This window comes from Hyperolius riggenbachi, chromosome 10, assembly GCF_040937935.1.
Source record: "Hyperolius riggenbachi isolate aHypRig1 chromosome 10, aHypRig1.pri, whole genome shotgun sequence".
NCBI classification, from domain to species: domain Eukaryota; kingdom Metazoa; phylum Chordata; class Amphibia; order Anura; family Hyperoliidae; genus Hyperolius; species Hyperolius riggenbachi.
The window spans coordinates 237,748,367-237,766,898 of record NC_090655.1 but is presented as its reverse complement, the minus strand read 5'-3'; the positions used below and the strand labels follow the sequence as shown (position 1 = coordinate 237,766,898).

At 46.8% G+C, this 18,532-nt stretch overlaps 1 protein-coding gene across 1 annotated transcript; it reads left to right on the top strand.

Annotated features, from left to right (window-relative positions):
* Positions 1 to 6,184: 6,184 nt before the first annotated feature.
* On the top strand, positions 6,185 to 17,010 carry LOC137534960 (endothelial zinc finger protein induced by tumor necrosis factor alpha-like). Its single transcript, XM_068256703.1, has 5 exons — positions 6,185 to 6,357; positions 10,248 to 10,326; positions 12,290 to 12,387; positions 12,521 to 12,854; positions 15,615 to 17,010. Exons 2-5 carry the CDS (start codon positions 10,293 to 10,295, stop codon positions 16,520 to 16,522), a joined length of 1,374 nt encoding a protein of 457 aa, XP_068112804.1. The 5' UTR covers positions 6,185 to 6,357; positions 10,248 to 10,292; the 3' UTR covers positions 16,523 to 17,010.
* Positions 17,011 to 18,532: the final 1,522 nt, after the last annotated feature.

Sequence of the window (18,532 nt, the reverse complement as noted above, 5' to 3'; positions counted from 1 at the left end):
TGTCCTGAGAGGCTGTGATCCTTTTTGTTGTTTTGACTACTGAAAAATGTGTTTAATATATGGTCCACTAAATGTTATTTCTATCATGATTTATTTCTAAGTGTTAAAATTAACCGTTTCCGGACAGCAGCGATTGAAATCTACGCTCTGTTTGGGAGCTGTTATTCCTGCCAGGGTGTAGATTTCACTCACCGCCGCCACACGCTCTTGCCACTCTCGTTGCTCCTGCTGATCTCGTCACTGTCTCCCCGCCACAGCTCACTCGCACTGCTGTCAGTATGACAGCAGAGCTCCGTGAGACGGTCAGGAGTCACTTTTATTGTCCTACTACATTAATCACAGGGTCAGGAGCCAATGAAAGAGATTCCTGACCAGCTCACAGGGCTCTGCAGTCATAGAGATGGCAGAGTGGCTGGATCGCAGCCTCATCTACGTGTGTAGATGAGGCTTAAGGGGCCAGAGACCGCTGGTACTGAAGGGGTTAAATTGTACCTGAGACGGCAACAATTAAAGGTTCGATACTTACCAAGGGCTTTCTCCAGCTCCATAAGCATTTCTGAGTCCCTCGCCATACTCCCGCGGTTTGCCATTCAGCCGCAATCAGCCGTTAACTGGCTCAGTCGCATCAATTGGGTCTTCTGCGCATGCGCGGGAGGTCCACGCATGCGCAGAATACCTCGACTGACGCACGGGAGGGCATGCTTATGGGGAAGGAGGAAGCCCTGGGTAAGTATGGAATCTTTAGTTGTTGCCGACTCTGGTTTTCTTTAAAGGAAATATAAGAGGATTTAAAAAAAAAAAATGACTCACCCGGGGCTCTGACCCTGGCAGCCATCCTTTGCCCTTGCCGCAGCTCCGTGGTGAGTGCAGTCACCAGCGAGGCTCACGTAGGTGCAGTAGAGGCCGTCCTGGCAAGGATAGAGGGGATCCAGGGACTTCGGAGCTGCGGCGAGGGCACAGGACGGTTGCAAGGGCCTGGAGGGAGCCCCCCGGGTATATATATATATATATATATATATATATATATATATATATATATATATATATATATATATATATATATATAAAATTTATTTATTATTTTTTTTTTTAAATCCTCGGACATTCCCTTTAAGGAGAACTTATGATGATAGAGATGACCCGTGTGGACTGAATTATAAAACTTCGCTTCTCAATTCCTTCTGGTATCAGTAACACCACTAGTGTGGTGTGGGGTGTGGTGGGACGCGATTGGGGGTGTGGCAGGGGTGTGTCTTAAAGCGTCCCTCTTTCTTATCTACAAAAGTTGGGAGCTGACAAACCGTTTGCAATACATTAAAAAAATGTTTTTTTCAGGCATGATATAAAACTGAATCAGTACTGTACAGAACGGATGTTAAATGCACACCTTTCCATAAAAGACACCAGAAAGAAATTATTCTGACAAAAAAACTGTATGTTTATGTTCGTAATTTAAAGCAAACTTTCAGGTTAGATACTCCCTTGTGTAGAGGGAAGTCTCTGAATCCCACAGAGCTTTCCCAGTCCTCTCCCTGTGCCCTCATTCCACCGCTGTCTCCCATTGAATTTACTTACATTCAAGACTCCTCACCAGGCTTTGGACACAATTGCGTTCCTGACTGCATCTGAAGAAGTGCGCATCCGTGCACGGCAGCTGCGCATTTGTGAGACCGAACTCACGTGTGCAGGAGGGATCCTTATGTCTGGGGAAGTACTTAGGGACGTGAATACTTCTGAAAGATGCCCAAGGAGGGCCGAAGATGTATTCAACTTGCTGGTCAAATAACTTTAACAGGGGAAGAGTAGTGGAACAAGGGCACGGAGAGAGGACCGGGAAGGCTCTACACGGGTAAGTATATATTTTTTATTACCCTTTTCAGGTTTACTTTAAAATTAGAGCACTGTAGATATGGAATTTGTTGGCACTTTACAAATTAATAATAATGATAATAAAGTGAGACACCATCAGTTTTTAAAGTGGTAAAAAAAAACAGTCTGCAATGCTCATATGTACCACTAGGTGGGTGCCAAGTGGAAAGCAAAAACCGGAAATGGCTGATATCCACAGACAGGAAGTCTGACAGGAAGTTGTGGGTCAGAGGTGAAGTGGGAGAAAGTAGGAGACTTTGCTGGAACTCACAGCAGAGGAAGTGCAGTACTATGAAGAAAACAAATGTTTCTGTACAGTTACTTTACATGATGCTCTTATAATATGTTAGAGCACTATTGTGTCTCTGCTACTTAATAGTGAAGACTTTTTAGTGAATATAAGTCCCCCCCTCCCCAACTGCCATTAAAGGAGCTACAAGCTCTCTTGCACCATTGCAATAATGGGCTGAAGTATGCATGAATTGTATGCTGGTATAAGTGGACCAATACTAAGAAGGGAACCTTGACGATTTTGGTGGGTTGCCTCAAAGGGGACCAAGCACCACATTTTTTCCCAGGTTCCTAATAGCTATGGGAACTGCCTTTTTTTTTTTTTTTAATAATGTCACATTGTTGGTATGCATTTTTAATGTGCTACAGAGATGCCCTGAGTGCTAAAAATTGTGCTTGGTTCACTTTAAATGTACCTAAATTGAAAAAAAAAATGTGCCCAGTTTAACTTATCTGGGGCTTCTTCCAGCCGCCTGTAATCCTCCTCATCCCTTGCTGTCATTCTGCTCTACTCCCTTCTGCTGCTGTGCCCCTCCAAAGGCTGTCCGACTGGGCCAGTTGCGGGCTACTAGAAGCAATTTTTACACACTAACGCTTCTGTCCACGGGAATGCAACACGGCAGCGGGTGGCCCAGGGCTGTGCCTGCAGCTCTCAGAGGAGCACGGCAGCTGAAGAGAGGAACAACTGCGAGGGACCATATGCACTGCAGTGGGCTAATCCAGGGAAGGATTAGGTGTATATGTTACGGCCAGAACCCGAAGTTTGGCCACTTCTAGTTCTGGCCGGCCACTTCGGGTTCTGGCCGGCCAATTTGCGAAGTGGCCGCTGCGCTGCGGCCAATGTTAGAAATGGATTGTTTACTCTGATATTAATGTATCTTCTGGCCGCAGCGCAGCGGCCAAACGTATTAATTTGTTGCAATTAAGCCGGCGGCAATGTAACAATTCAAGCCGCCGGCTTTTTCTCTGCCTCTCTCTCCTTCTCCCCCACCCGCCTCTCTCTCCTCCCCCCCGCCTCTCTCGCTCTCCTATGGGCAGCCGGCGGGGACACGAGTATCCCCCCGGAGTCGTTCGTCGCGGCAGGAAAGCCTGCCGTTCTTGCAGAGCGGGTGCTGGCAGAAGCAATGTCTGCAGCCTCCCCGCTCTGCTGCCCCTGCTGCGACGAACGACTCTGGGGGACTCGCGTGTCCCCCGCCGGCTGGCCATAAGAGGAGAGAGAGAGAGAGGCAGATAAAAAGCCGGCGGCTTGAATTGTTACATTGCCGCCAGCTTAATTGCAACAAATTAACTAAGTGGTTATACGTTTGGCCGCTGCGCTGCGGCCTGAAGATACATTAATTTCAGAGTAAACAATCCATTTCTAACATTGGCCGCAGCGCAGCGGCCACTTCGCAAATTGGCCGGCCAGAACCCGAAGTGGCCGGCCAGAACTAGAAGTGGCCAAACTTCGGGTTCTGGCCGTAACATATATAAAGGAGGTCCGTTCCCCATGTAGCTGCCTGCCACCCCTGTGGCATAGGTGAGCTCCCCACCCACCCTTCCCCCTTATATAAAAAAAAAACAAAACAAAAAAAAAAAAGAAGAAAAGAAATGGATTCGTCGTGGTCAAGTTTATTTGGAAAGTTTGGAGTTTTCAAGATTGGGGTTGTATTTCTTGGTGATGTTAATAGCATATCTGAACTGTGGTAGTTAGATATGAATGAATAGTGGTTATGCAAGGTTTTTATTAAAGTTGGTTCATGGACCTCAATTTATTTATTTCACTTAATTTATTACATTTATATTTGCCAAATAAAATTGGCCACGGCCTTTGAAATGCCAGCTCTGATGTCTTATTTGTCTGTCATTCATGTTTCGGTTAAGTTAAATGGGGTTGGGAGGGGTATTGTCTACAGGTCCATGCATTTTATTTGACAGTGGTTTGTTGCTGCATGTTGGGCATTGCTGCAAGTGCCAGCTTTGAGTGCAAGGGCTAATACTGATTTGCATTGGATTTGGCCACATCCCTCTGTATCTCCTATATATGTTCTGAGAAGGATGAACACAGCTATTTTGTACATTTGTTGCTGTAGACTGCACCCGACCAACAACACTGCATGGAATAGTAATACAAGTAAATCTCCAGCGTGTGTATGTGCTAACATCCCCCTCCAATGCCTAACCCTGACCAACTACCCCCTCAGGAGATGAGATTTACTTACCTGGGACTTCTTCCAGCCTCTAGCAGTCTATCTTGTCCCTCGCTACAGTTCCGCTGCCCTCCAGGGTGCTGCTGTCTCCTCCTGTGTGCCACTCTCTATCACACTCCCATGACTAGGAGCATTCTGCAGTTCACAAAGACTTAAACTGCACAAGTGCAGAATGCATCTGGCCATGGTAACATGACTGAGAGACGACTACAGCTGTGGTTGGAGATGGTTCAGGGGAAAGCGGCATCCAGGAGGGCAGCGGAACTGCAGCAAGTGAACTGATAGACTGCTAGGGGCTGTAAGAAACCCCAGGTAAGTAAATCTAATCTTCCCCACACCATGCCTAACAATCCCTCGATATAAGCTGTCAGATGTGCCTCCCTCCCCCAGTATGGTAGTCAGATGTGCCCCCTCCCTCTCCCCCCAATATGGTAGACAGCTGCGTCCCCCTCCTCCCCCTCAGTATCGTAGTCAGCTGTGCCTCCTTCCCTTCCTCTCCCCCAGTATGGTAGTCAGTTGCGCTCCCCTCTCTCTCCCCCAATATGGTAGTCAACTGCAATGGTAGTCAGCTGTACACCCTCTCTCAACCCAATATGGTGGTCAGCTTTATCCCCCTCCCTATGTATGGTAGTCAGCTGCACCACCCTCACTCTCCCCACAATATAGTAGTCAGTCGTGTCCCCTTCCCCCAAGTATGGAAGTCAGCTGCACCTCTCTTCCCCAATATGGTAGTCAGCTGTCTCTCCCTCCTTCTCCCCCAATATGGTAGTCAGCTGTGTTTCCCTTCCTCTCCCCCAATATGGTAGTCAGCTGTGCCCCCCTCCCTCCCCCCCTAGTATGGTAGTCAGCTGTGCCCCCCTCCCTCCCCCCCCCCTTAGTATGGTAGTCAGCTGTGTCCCCGTCCCTCCCCTTAGTATGGTAGTCAGCTGTGTCCCCCTCCCTCCCCATAGTATGGTAGTCAGCTGTGTCCCCCTCCCTCTCCCCAGTATGGTAAACAGCTACTCCCTCCTCCCTCATTATGGTAGTCATCTGTGTCCCCCTCCCCCAGTACAGTAGTCAGCTGCACCCCCCCCCCATATGGTAATCAGCCGTGTCCCCCCCCCCCCTCCTATCCCCAATATGGTAGTCAGCTCTGTTGGCCTAATTCTCCCCCAATATGATAATCAGCTGGGTTCCCCTCCCTTATTATGGTAGTCAGCTGTGTCCCCCTCCCCCCAGTATGGTAGTCAGCTGCACCCCCCTCCCTCAATATGGTAGTTAGCTATCCCTCCCTACCCCCAGTACAGTAGTCATCTGTGCCCCCCTCCCTCTCCCCCCAATATGATAGTCAGCTATGTCCCCCTCACTAACCCCAGTATGATAGTCAGGTGCGCCCCCCTCCCTCTACCTTCAATAGTAGTCAGCTGCCCCCCCAAGTATGGTAGCCTAGCCATCTGTGTCCCCTAACGACCATCCTCCCCCCAGCAATACTGACCACATTGTGGGGAGGATTGCAGGCCGCACACACTCACCTTTCCTGGTTTCAGGCGATGCAAGCCTCGATCTGCAGCGTTGGTACTCCGCACTTTCTGCTTCTCACATCAGGCACTAGAGCCCAAGGGCAGAAGCAGGAAGTGCAGAGCACCATCAGGAGACAGACAGGATCTGCATCGCCTTGAAACGGTGGAACCAGGAAGAGGTGACTCTGTGGCTGTGCATCGCGTATAAGGCAAGTACAGCAGCCAGGATTGAACCAACAATTGCCACGCCCCGTTCCCATCGTAGCTCCGCCCCCACCCAGTCTCTTTCCCCACCGGTGCGTGCAATAATTTTTGGGGGATTGGATGGATTGGATACTAAATGCTGCGGCGCAGGCGCATTAGCCTCGCCATATCCTTGGCGGCCATGTTGGATTCTGGCACCTCCGCTGTATAGTGTTCCTGCGAGGAGAAGCTTGGAACGCTTGGTGCAGAAGTGTTGTGCGTTCCACAGCTGGAAGCTTTTCAAGAAGAGAGGAGACATTCAGCTGGTCAGTATTTGTTTCTTCACTGTCACCCTTCAAGAGCCTGTGCTGCATTATAGAACAATATCTCTCATCCCCAGCTGCCAAATATATCCTTCAAGAGCCTGCACTTTGACAGACCCTCAGAAGGATCCTGCATTGACCCCTTCTCTCAGAACACCCCTTCTGTCACTATAACCCCAAGAGCCTGTACAACTGTGACAGCTGTGTGTAGTGCAGACCCCCTTCAAGAGCCTCTACAACTTTGATAGCTCGTTTTAGCTTGGACCTCCTTCAAGAGCCTGTACAACAGTGACAGCCTATCATCCATATTATCCGCTTATAAGTATTACCTGCCTATCATTCATATTACCCGCCTATCATCCATATTACTGCCTAGTATCATCCATATTACCCGTCTATCATCCATCAGGCCCGGATTTATATCACAGGAACCTATAGGCACCCTAGAATTCACCCTCCATGAACTTGCAAACATCCGCCAAATCGCACCCCAGTGTGCTGGCTGTCCCAGCTGTCATTTCTCTCTTACTTCCTTTTCCCACCATAGGTAGCTAGTAGCTACAGGTGCCCCTTAGTATTAGGTAGGCAGAGGTACCCTCAGTATTAAGTAGCTAGAGGTGCCCCCAAGTATTAGATAGCAAGAGGTGCCCCCGACTGAAGGGAGATCTCTTCAGTGGAATGCTGAGAGCTGGGTGAGTAACCCTTTCATTTACATTCCGCTCAGGACTTTGCATAGGGAAGGAGGGAGGGAGGCACTATGGGAGGGGAGTGAGCTGCCTTTCCATTATCAGGCGTCTGTAGGCACAATCCTACAGTGCCTTATGGTAAATCCGGCCATCCATATTACCCATATATTATCCATATCACCCGCCTATCATCCATATTACCTGCTTATCATCCATATTACCCACTTATCATCCATATTACCCACTTATCATCCATATTACCCGCCTATCATCCATATTACCCGCCTATCATCCATATTACCCGCCTATCATCCATATTACCCACTTATCATCCATATCACCCGCCTATCATCCATATTACCTGCTTATCATCCATATTACCCACTTATCATCCATATCACCCGCCTATCCATATTACCTGCTTATTATCCATATTACCCACTTATCATCCATATTACCCACTTATCATCCATATCACCCGCCTATCATCCATATTACCTGCTTATCCATATTACCTGCTTATCATCCATATTACCCACTTATCATCCATATTACCCACTTATCATCCATATCACCCGCCTATCATCCATATTACCTGCTTATCCATATTACCCACTTATCATCCATATCACCCGCCTATCATCCATATTACCTGCTTATCCATATTACCTGCTTATCATCCATATTACCTGCTTATCATCCATATTACCTGCTTATCATCCATATTACCTGCTTATCATCCATATTACCTGCTTATCATCCATATTACCTGCTTATCATCCATATTACCCACTTATCATCCATATTACCCGCCTATCATCCATATTACCCACTTATCATCCATATCACCCGCCAATCATCCATATTACCCATTTATCATCCATATTACCCATTTATCATCCATATTACCCGCCTATCATCCATATTACCCACTTATCATCCATATTACCCGCCTATCATCCATATTACCCGCCTATCATCCATATTACCCGCCTATCATCCATATTACCCGCCTATCATCCATATTACCCATCTATCAATCATCCATATTACTCGCCTATCATCCATATTACCCATCTATCATCTATATTACTCGCCTATCATCCATATAACCCGTCTGTCATCCATATTACCTGCTTATCCATATTACCTGCTTATCCATATTACCTGCTTATCCATATTACCTGCTTATCCATATTACCTGCTTATCATCCATATTACCTGCTTATCATCCATATTACCCGCCTATCATCCATATTACCCACTTATCATCCATATTACCCACTTATCATCCATATTACCCGCCTATCATCCATATTACCCGCCTATAATCCATATTACCCACTTATCATCCATATCATCCGCCTATCATCCATATTACCTGCTTATCATCCATATTACCCACTTATCATCCATATTACCCACTTATCATCCATATTACCCACTTATCATCCATATCACCCGCCTATCATCCATATTACCTGCTTATCATCCATATTACCCGCCTATCATCCATATTACCCGCTTATCATCCATATCACCCGCCTATCATCCATATTACCCACTTATCATCCATATTACCTGCCTATCATCCATATTACCCACTTATCATCCATATTACCCACTTATCATCCATATTACCCGCCTATCATCCATATTACCCGCCTATCATCCATATTACCCGCCTATCATCCATATTACCCACTTATCATCCATATCACCCGCCTATCATCCATATTACCTGCTTATCATCCATATTACCCACTTATCATCCATATCACCCGCCTATCCATATTACCTGCTTATTATCCATATTACCCACTTATCATCCATATTACCCACTTATCATCCATATCACCCGCCTATCATCCATATTACCTGTTTATCCATATTACCTGCTTATCATCCATATTATCCACTTATCATCCATATTACCCACTTATCATCCATATCACCCGCCTATCATCCATATTACCTGCTTATCCATATTACCCACTTATCATCCATATCACCCGCCTATCATCCATATTACCTGCTTATCCATATTACCTGCTTATCATCCATATTACCTGCTTATCATCCATATTACCTGCTTATCATCCATATTACCTGCTTATCATCCATATTACCCACTTATCATCCATATTACCCGCCTATCATCCATATTACCCACTTATCATCCATATCACCCGCCAATCATCCATATTACCTACTTATCATCCATATTACCCGCCTATCATCCATATTACCCGCCTATCATCCATATTACCCACTTATCATCCATATTACCCGCCTATCATCCATATTACCCGCCTATCATCCATATTACCCGCCTATCATCCATATTGCCCATCTATCAATCATCCATATTACTCGCCTATCATCCATATTACCCATCTATCATCTATATTACTCGCCTATCATCCATATAACCCATCTATCATCCCTAGTACTAACTTATCAAACATACTACTCGGTTACCAACATATTGCTTAATTATCATTAGTTTCTAACTTGTCTCTTCAGCCTGGTACACACCTTCATCTTTGGTTGGCCAATATTACTGACCGATAGTATGAGGGCCAACAGATAATGAATACTTTGAGTAGATTGTGTAGGTAAACTCTCATACTACATGGAGGTGGTAAAATTGATCAGTCATTGGCCAACCAAAGTTGAAGGTGTGACCAGGCTTTAGCATGCCACCACTGTTATGTCTTGTTAACGGTGTCATCCCCAGCATACTCAGTCTTTACAATCACTGGCTTGAAAAGTCTGCTTTATGTTGAAATGACTGCCTACCGTAGTTCTATGATTTGTCACGAGTGCTGGGTGAGATATCGTATTGTTCCTCCTATGGTGGACTTCTGTGCTAGACTCTATAGCTCAGCTAATGATCTACTGCAGTCACCGGGCTCCTCATCCACTTCTGGAATTCATCTGGCATTCTTCAGCATGGTAGGGTTCCTGGGTTGGTTGGGGCTTAAAGAAGATCCACTGTCCTACTCTTCCTTTACATTTTGGAATCCGCATACAGAGGTCTGAGAGTCCCATGAAGGCCCCATCTTCCCTTGTGTATTTTATGTCTTCTTACCACCATGACATGATGAGGTCCTTAGGGTGGCCATCCATAATGTCATTTGACTAAATGCTTTTAATTTTATACTGTGCTTTTATTTCCCTCTTCTTTCTGGTCCTCTCGTGAAGGAGGGGCAGAATTTAGAAGGACACAAGGAGCTCTACAAGGACACCATGACAGAGAATCAGCCACCCCTCACATCGCCAGGTAAGTGGAGACTTTCATTTATTGTAAAGGATAGAGCAGTGCAGAGGGTCCACCTAGATCCCCCACCCAGAGGCGATCCTTCCATTGGGCATCAGGGGGCGTGGTGCACTGGGTGACTGACCAGGGGGGGGGGGGGGGGGGTCATGTCACAAAGGCCTCCTACAGAGGCCATGAGCAAGAGGAGAAGCAGCGCAAGGAGGGGCAGCGAGGAGAGCGGCGGGGAGGGGGCCAGATCCCCCCTCTCTCCCCGGGTCCCCTCCTTCTGCACTCTCCCCCTCCAGATATACGGGGGGCAGGCAGAGAATAACTCACTTGACTTCCGTGTTCCAAGCGCTGGAGCGCAGCGTCACCATCGCCACAGGTCTCTGCCTTCAATGCCGCCCTCTGTGCTTCCTGATTAGCGGAAGCAGGTGAGCAACATTGAAGGCGGAGACCAGTGGCATGTGATGGTAGAGCAGCGCTCCGTCGCTTGGAAGTCAGGTGAATTATTCTTTGCCCGCCGTGCCTGCCTGCCTGCCTGCCTGCCGCTCGCATATCTGGAGGGGGAGAGTGCAAAAGGAGGGGACCCAGGTGAGGGAGGGGGGATTCTGGCTTCCCTCCCTGCCGCTCTCCTCGCTACCCCTCCTTCTTGTGCTGCTTCCCCCTCCTGGGGCTAACTATGCTATTTATACTGGGGGCAACTATACTAGCTACACTGAGGGCAACTATACTAGCTACACTGGGGGCAACTATACTAGCTACACTGGGGGCAACTATACTAGCTACACTGGGGGCAACTATACTAGCTACACTGGGGGCAACTATACTAGCTATACTACCTATACTGGGGCAACTATACTACCTGCACTGGGGGCAACTATACTAGCTACGCTGGGGGCAACTATACTAGCTACACTGGGGGCAACTATACTACCTACACTGGGGGCAACTACTCTAGCTATACTACCTATACTGGGGCAACTATACTACCTGCACTAGGGGCAACTATACTACCTGCACTAGGGGCAACTATACTAGCTATACTGGAGGCAACTACTCCACCTACGCTGGGGGCAACTACACCACCTACGCTGGGGGCAACTATACTACCTACACTGGGGGCAACTATACTACCTGCACTGGGGGCAACTATACTAGCTATACTGGGGGCAACTACACCACCTACGCTGGGGGCAACTATACTACCTACACTGGGGGCAACTATACTACCTACACTGGGGGCAACTATACTAGCTATACTACCTATACTGGGGCAACTATACTACCTGCACTGGGGGCAACTATACTAGCTACACTGGGGGCAACTATACTACCTACGCCGGGGGCAACTATACTAGCTACACTGGGGGCAACTATACTAGCTATACTGGTGTACTGGGGTAACTAGACTAGATATACTGGGGCAACTATACTACTTTCACTGGGGTCAAACATGCTAGCTATATGGGGCAACTATACTACCTATACTGGGGCAACTGTACTAGCTACCTATACTGGGGCAACTATGCTACCTATGCTGGGGCAACTATATTACTTATACTGGGGGAACCTATACCTGGCATTACCCGCGCACTTAGTATGCCGCACTCACTCCTTTCTTTTTTTGGGGGGGGTGTCTTTTACTACCCAGCACCAGGGCTGTGGAGTTGGAGTCGAGGAGTCGCAGCAATTTTGGGTACTTTGAGTTAGCAGTTTTATAAACGGAGGAGTCAGTCACATGATTTTTGTACCAAATCCATCGCCCTGGTAAGTATTAGACTAAGGAGTCAGAGCCATTTTGGTTACCTGGAGTCAGAGTTGGAGTAGAAGTCGTGGTTTCATAAACTGAGGAGTCGGATGAGTTTTGTACCGACTCCACAGCCCTGCCCAGCACCGGGTGTCAAATGCCCTAGGCACACCACTGCTACCACCATCTGATAATCACATAGAGACAACGTATTCAGTCAGTGTGTGTTTCCTACAGATGGATCCAGTAACAGAAACCCACCAGAGAGATGTACAGGTCCTCTTTATTCCCAAGATTGTCCACATGAAGATCACACCAGCCCCCACTATTATCAGGTAGGTGGAAATGAAAGATACCAATTTGACATTGTCTTAGTATTGTTTTATGTGGAGGTCTCTCTCTGTTATGTAGTCTTCATCCATTTCTTTCTCTTTGTTGTTGTTGTTGTTGTTGTTGTTGTAAGTTTAGGGTGAAGAACTGAAGGTTGTGGTTAAAGAGGAAGAAGAGGAGACAAGTGCGAGCGATGATCAGCAGTCTACATACGAGAGGGACATGAGAAGGACAATTAAAAAAGAAGAAGAAGAAAAATATGAGAGGAGTGATCATCAGCAGTCTACAGAGAAGGGTGAACCAAAGCAGACAATAAAGGCAGAAGAAGAGACATATTTGAGGGCTGATCTTCAGTTTATGAGGGAGGGTGGCATCATGAAGACCATTAAAGAGGAAGAAGAAGTTTCAGCACAATATGCAGAGCATGATGATGCGACTGGGACAAATAAAGAGGCAATTCCTACTATTACTGGTGAGTATTAAACACGAATATAGAAGCAGGTCCCATTTTCATTTTACAGGTTTTAGAACATCGCTCCAAAATCGCTGTTCTAGGAAGCTTGTAATGGTCATTATTTATAAATGTAAATGTTACATTGGATGGTGCTTTTTCCACTTTATGGTTAACCTGCGCTAGAATGCTTCTGATGTTCTGTTGAACCTTCCTGTCTGTGCTGTGGTCTGATATCTACACAGCACCCTATCTAAGCTACACTGCCCAGCTACACTACACTACCCTCTGCTGCACCCACTACTTACACTGCACTACACTATACTAAACTAGACTGCATGCTACACTTCACTAACCTCTGCTGCACCCACTACTTACACTACATTTCACTACACTATACTAGACTGCACGCTACACTACCCTCTGCTGCACCCACTACTTACACTGCACTACACTACATTGCACTACACACTATACTAGACTAGACTGCATGCTACACTACACTAACCTCTGCTGCACCCACTACATACACTGCACTACACTACATTGCACTACACACTATACTAGACTAGACTGCACTCTACACTACACTAACCTCTGCTGCACCCATTTCTTACAGTGCACTACACTACACACTACACTATACTAGACTAGACTGCACGCTACACTACACTAACCTCTGCTGCACCCATTTCTTACAGTGCACTACACTACACTAGATTGCACTACACTATACTAGACTAGACTGCATGCTACACTAAACTAACCTCTGTTTGCTTCTCAGCTAAGCTATACTATGCTACAGTAACACTTCAACTCTCACGTTATCCTGCCGACAGGGTCCTGCTTCTCCACGCATTCCTCTTTTCCTCCTGCATCTTCCGATATTGCGGTACACTGCAGCTGCTTGCCACTTTACAGCTCTGGTCCTTCTTCATGGTCAGCTTCATACTTCAGCATTATTGGTTCCCCATACTGCATGACCCCAGCAGACATTTTGTGTTATAATGTCGCTTGTGCGCTGCTGGGGTCACGCACTATGGGGGAGACCACATATGCAGAAGTATGAAGCCACTACCTTGGAGGTAAACACAGGGAACATGAATTCCCTGCTCAAAACACCCACCAGGGGCGTTCCTACAGAGTTTCCTGAGTTGCCATTGGGCAGCTCTCTCTCCCTGACCGCGCTTCCTGACACTACCCCGCCCCCCTGCACGCTATGAGAGACACACAGTCTCTCAGTGCAGCGTTGTGACCTATATGTCACGAAAGTGAAAGTGGGCAATTGCGGCCCATGGGAGTGGCGTTTTTTGCGGCTACTTGATCCGCTCAGCCATGCAGAGCGGGTAGCCTACTTTATTTATTTATTTTTTTAAAATTTTTTGAGCCCACCTCGGGCTCTCTTTAAAGGACAACTGGAGTGAGAAGAATATAGAGACTGCCATATTTAATTCATTTTAAACAATACCAGTTGCCTGGCAGCCCTGATGGTCAATCTGGCTGCAGGGAATTGGAATCACACTTGGAACAAGCATGCAGCTTATTTTGGCAGATCTGACAAAAATGTCAGAAACATCTGATCTGCTGCATGCTTGTTCAGGGTGTATGGCTAAAAGTATTAGAGGCAGAGGATCAGCTGGATAGCCAGGCAACTGGTATTGCTTAAAAGGAAATAAATATGGCAGCCTCCATATCACTTTTGCTTCAGGTGTCCTGTAAGATTTAGAGGGACAAAATAAGCAATACATTCGAATGTAATTATTGAAAATGGTGCAGTAGTAATTTGCTTGCACTGTGACTATTGACTGGTCCACAGTAAGAGGTTTCTGTGTCTTACCAGACTGTATGTAGCCTTTAATGCTAGATTATTGCTGGTCCTACACCTCTTGATCTGCCACCAGATCGACCATCAGATACGTCCCTCTCTGATTGAATCTGATCAGAGAGGGATCTGTTGGCTGCCCACTCACCGTACACAGATAGCAGCATGGAATCTATTGGAAATCGTCCGCCGCCTGTGGTGTGTGTTGCAGGCTAACCTGTCACACCAGGGCGAATCCTCCCCCCCCCCCCCCCCCCTTCCTGCACTTGGTGCCTTAACACTGTGAGCATCTGTACTTGTGGTGGCAAATCAAAAAGATGCCGAACACAGGCAGAGGTGAGGATTCACTCCGGTGTGATAGTTGAGCCAGCAACACTCGCCACAGACCCCAGGGGTTGCACATACACTCAGGGAGAGACCGGCCAGGGTCGGTCATTTGTCTGGAAATGTAATTATCTTACCACCATGCACATGATCACGCCAACCAAGATTTTCCAGCATGCCTGATCCATCCTTTCCAGGGCTTTGGAGTCGGTACTAAAATCATCCAAGTCCGATTCCTCAGTTCATTCCCTGCTCAAAACACCGGCTAGGGGTGTTCCTACAGAGTTTCCTGAGCTGCCATCGGGCAGCTCTCTCTCCCTGGCCTCGCCTCCTGAAGCTACCCCTCCTCCCTGCACGATATGAGAGACACACCGTCTCTCGGTGCAGCCGACCACCGACTCCAGGTACCCAAAACTGCTCTGACTCCTCGACTCCAGAGCCCTGATCCTTTCGACCAATTTTTATCTTGAAAACGATCACAATGATCAATCAGGTGGCCATGTAGCAGCATCAATCTCTGCCAGATTCCAACATTATGATTGAATTGGCTGGATATCAACGTCGAAAATCGAGTTTTGTATGGGCACCCTTAGGTACATTCTACAATAAGTAGTATTCTCTTCCTTTTCTTTTAGATGAATGTGACGCCGAGGGATCCTCGAGGGGCAGCCCTCTTTTAGTAGCTGCTGACGTTATGACGGTGGATGAACCTCCGCCACAAAATCCAACAACAGAATTCCTCACCAGCCTATGTTCTTCTCCTGGGCACCCTTGTGCAAGCAGATCGCCAGATCACAGCAGTCCCGCGAGATCTTCTGCCTCTGCGTGTCCTGGGGGGAAGCCTGGTGCTGTATGGAAGGGAGAGATCTTCTCCTGCCCCGAGTGTGGGAAGCAGTTTAATCGGAGCGCGAGCCTTGTCACACACTTAAGAATGCATACGGGCGAGAGACCCTTTTCCTGTTCAGAGTGTGGGAAACGTTTTGCCAATAAGCGTAAGATGACGCTCCATCACAGGACTCACACAGGAGTCAACCTCCATGCCTGCTCTGAGTGTGGCAGAAGCTTCACTGATAAGGCCCATCTCACGGCACACCAGAGGTCTCACACCGGGGAAAAGCCATATTTGTGCTCTGATTGCGGGAAGGGCTTTACACTGAGCGGCTGCCTCGTCCGACACCAGAGGAAGCACACCGGGGATCTACCCCACCCATGTCCAGAGTGTGGGAAACGTTTTGTAGACAGGTCAGCCTTAGCCAGTCACCAGATCATTCACAGCGGGGTGAAGCCGTATTCCTGTTCAGATTGTGGTCGAGGGTTCATGCGGCCGTCCAGCCTCGTCGCTCATCAGCGAGGTCACACAGGGGAGAGGCCATTCTCCTGCCCCGAGTGTGGTAGGTGCTTCACCCAGAAGACTTACCTCCTGCGTCACCAAAAGACACACCAGGATGACAAGCCCTTTTCTTGTTCAGAGTGTGGGAAACGCTTCATAAGAAAGGCAGAGCTTGTGAAACACATTGGAGTTCACGTGGTAAAGAACCGATGACTGTTTCAGTGGGTGGGAAATGGTTCCAGCTTGGAGTGGGTTCTCTTTAGATGCAAGCATTGGGGAAGCCATTGTCTATGTCTATTATGCTGGAGAGGCTTTTGAAATGTCACCACTTTAAAGAGGAACTCCAGTGAACATTTTACTGTTGGCAGGTGATGTAGCTGCTGCATGGTTTTTGGCAGTTGGAAACAGCTGTAAACAGCTATTTCCCACAATGCAGCAAGGTTCTCAGACAGGAAACTGACAAAAGTTTGAACTTTTCTTGTGGGAGGGGTTTCACCACAATATCAGTCATACAGCGCCCCCTGATGGTCTGTTTGTGAAAAGGAATAGATTTCTCATGTAAAAGCTACTGATTGGGATAAAGTTCAATTTTTGGTTGGAGTTTCTCCTTAAAGCAGACTTATGCCCACAAAACTACATTTTTACAAAAACTATTTTCACTATAAATGTCTTTACCTTTTTGGTTGAAAATAAAAACATTGCTTCCATATTTTTACTTCTTCGGCCATTGTTGAGGAAGGGGTGGTAAAAAGCTATAATGGGAGTGGGTAATGATAGGAGAGTTAATTATTTATTTTCAATAGAAAGACATGTAGAGCATAGTTCCCCAACCCTGTCCTCAAGGCCCACCAACAGTACATATTATGCTGGAAACCACAAACATGCACAGGTGAGGTAATTGGCGTCTCAGCAGAGCTGATCAAATGCCTCTGGATTTCCACAAAACATGCACTGTTGGTGGGCCTTGAGGACAGGGTTGGGGAACACTGATAGAGTGTATTGTTTTGAATTAGAGAAACTGCCAGGGTGAACTGAAAGGATCGTCAGCTCATATAAGAAAATTTTAAAATCTTACAGTCCTTAAAGGACAACTGTAATGAGAGGTATATGGAGGCTGCCATATTTATTTCCTTTTAAGCCATACCAATTGCCTGGCTGTCCTGCTTATCCTTTGCCTCTAACACATTTAGCCATAGCCCCTGAACAAGCATGCAGCAGATCAGGTGTTTCTGACATTGTTCTCAGACCTAACACGATTAGCTGCATGCTTGTTTCTGGTGTGATTCAGATACTGCTGCAGCCAAATAGATCAGGGGGGCTGCCAGGCAACTGTTATTGTTTAAAAGGAAATAAATATGGCAGTCTATATATTCTTTATTCTGTGACTTCAGTTGTCCTTTAACTTAAAGATGTTAACGACACATAGTAGAATGTAATATATTATTTAGGATACCCAATTTTATGTTCACGATTCTGGTTTCAGCATCCAAAACACTTGCTATACCTATATATTGCTGTAAATTGGTATGTAGCATCACCGTCCCAGTGATGTTTAGCCTAGGCTATTTAGTTATGCAGCCTTCTGCTCCCAGTGCATTCTGGGAGACCAGAGTCCATATGCAGTTAACTTTTCTCCTGAGTTTTATGATCCCAGATGATATTTTCAGTCCTTTTAATAAAATGCGTTTTAAACCACCTTCTAAGTAGAAGCTGTTATATAATCTCCTAGGAGAAAAAGTTAATTGCACATGGGCACAGGCGTTGTTTTGCTCACCTTGGAACACACAACAAACATTCCGTAGCGATGCACCTGCCAGCCGTAAAGCTGTCACCACCTGTGATAAACTTAACAATGTAAATCCTGGGCGATCGCAGACTAAATAATGCATGAGTTGATATTGTAAAATATAATATTATTAAGTTACATTCAGTAAAGTTCCTTTTTAATTGTTCTTAATATGTCTTAGTCTCCTTAGCGGTAATCAGGAGTTCAGCTTGAGGTGTAAAAAACATGCCAGGAGTAGTATGCCCGAGCTGAACTCGTGGTAGCCGCCGGGAGGTAACTCATCTCCCGGGGGATCCTGACGTCGGCTGCCATTCTTCTTCCTCACCTCCGAAGCTCTGCATCCCCCTGGTGAGATCGCCGTCGGTCGTCATGAAGACAGATGGCAATCTCACTATAGGGTTACAGCGCCACCTGGATGACTGAGGGAAAACTGCAGC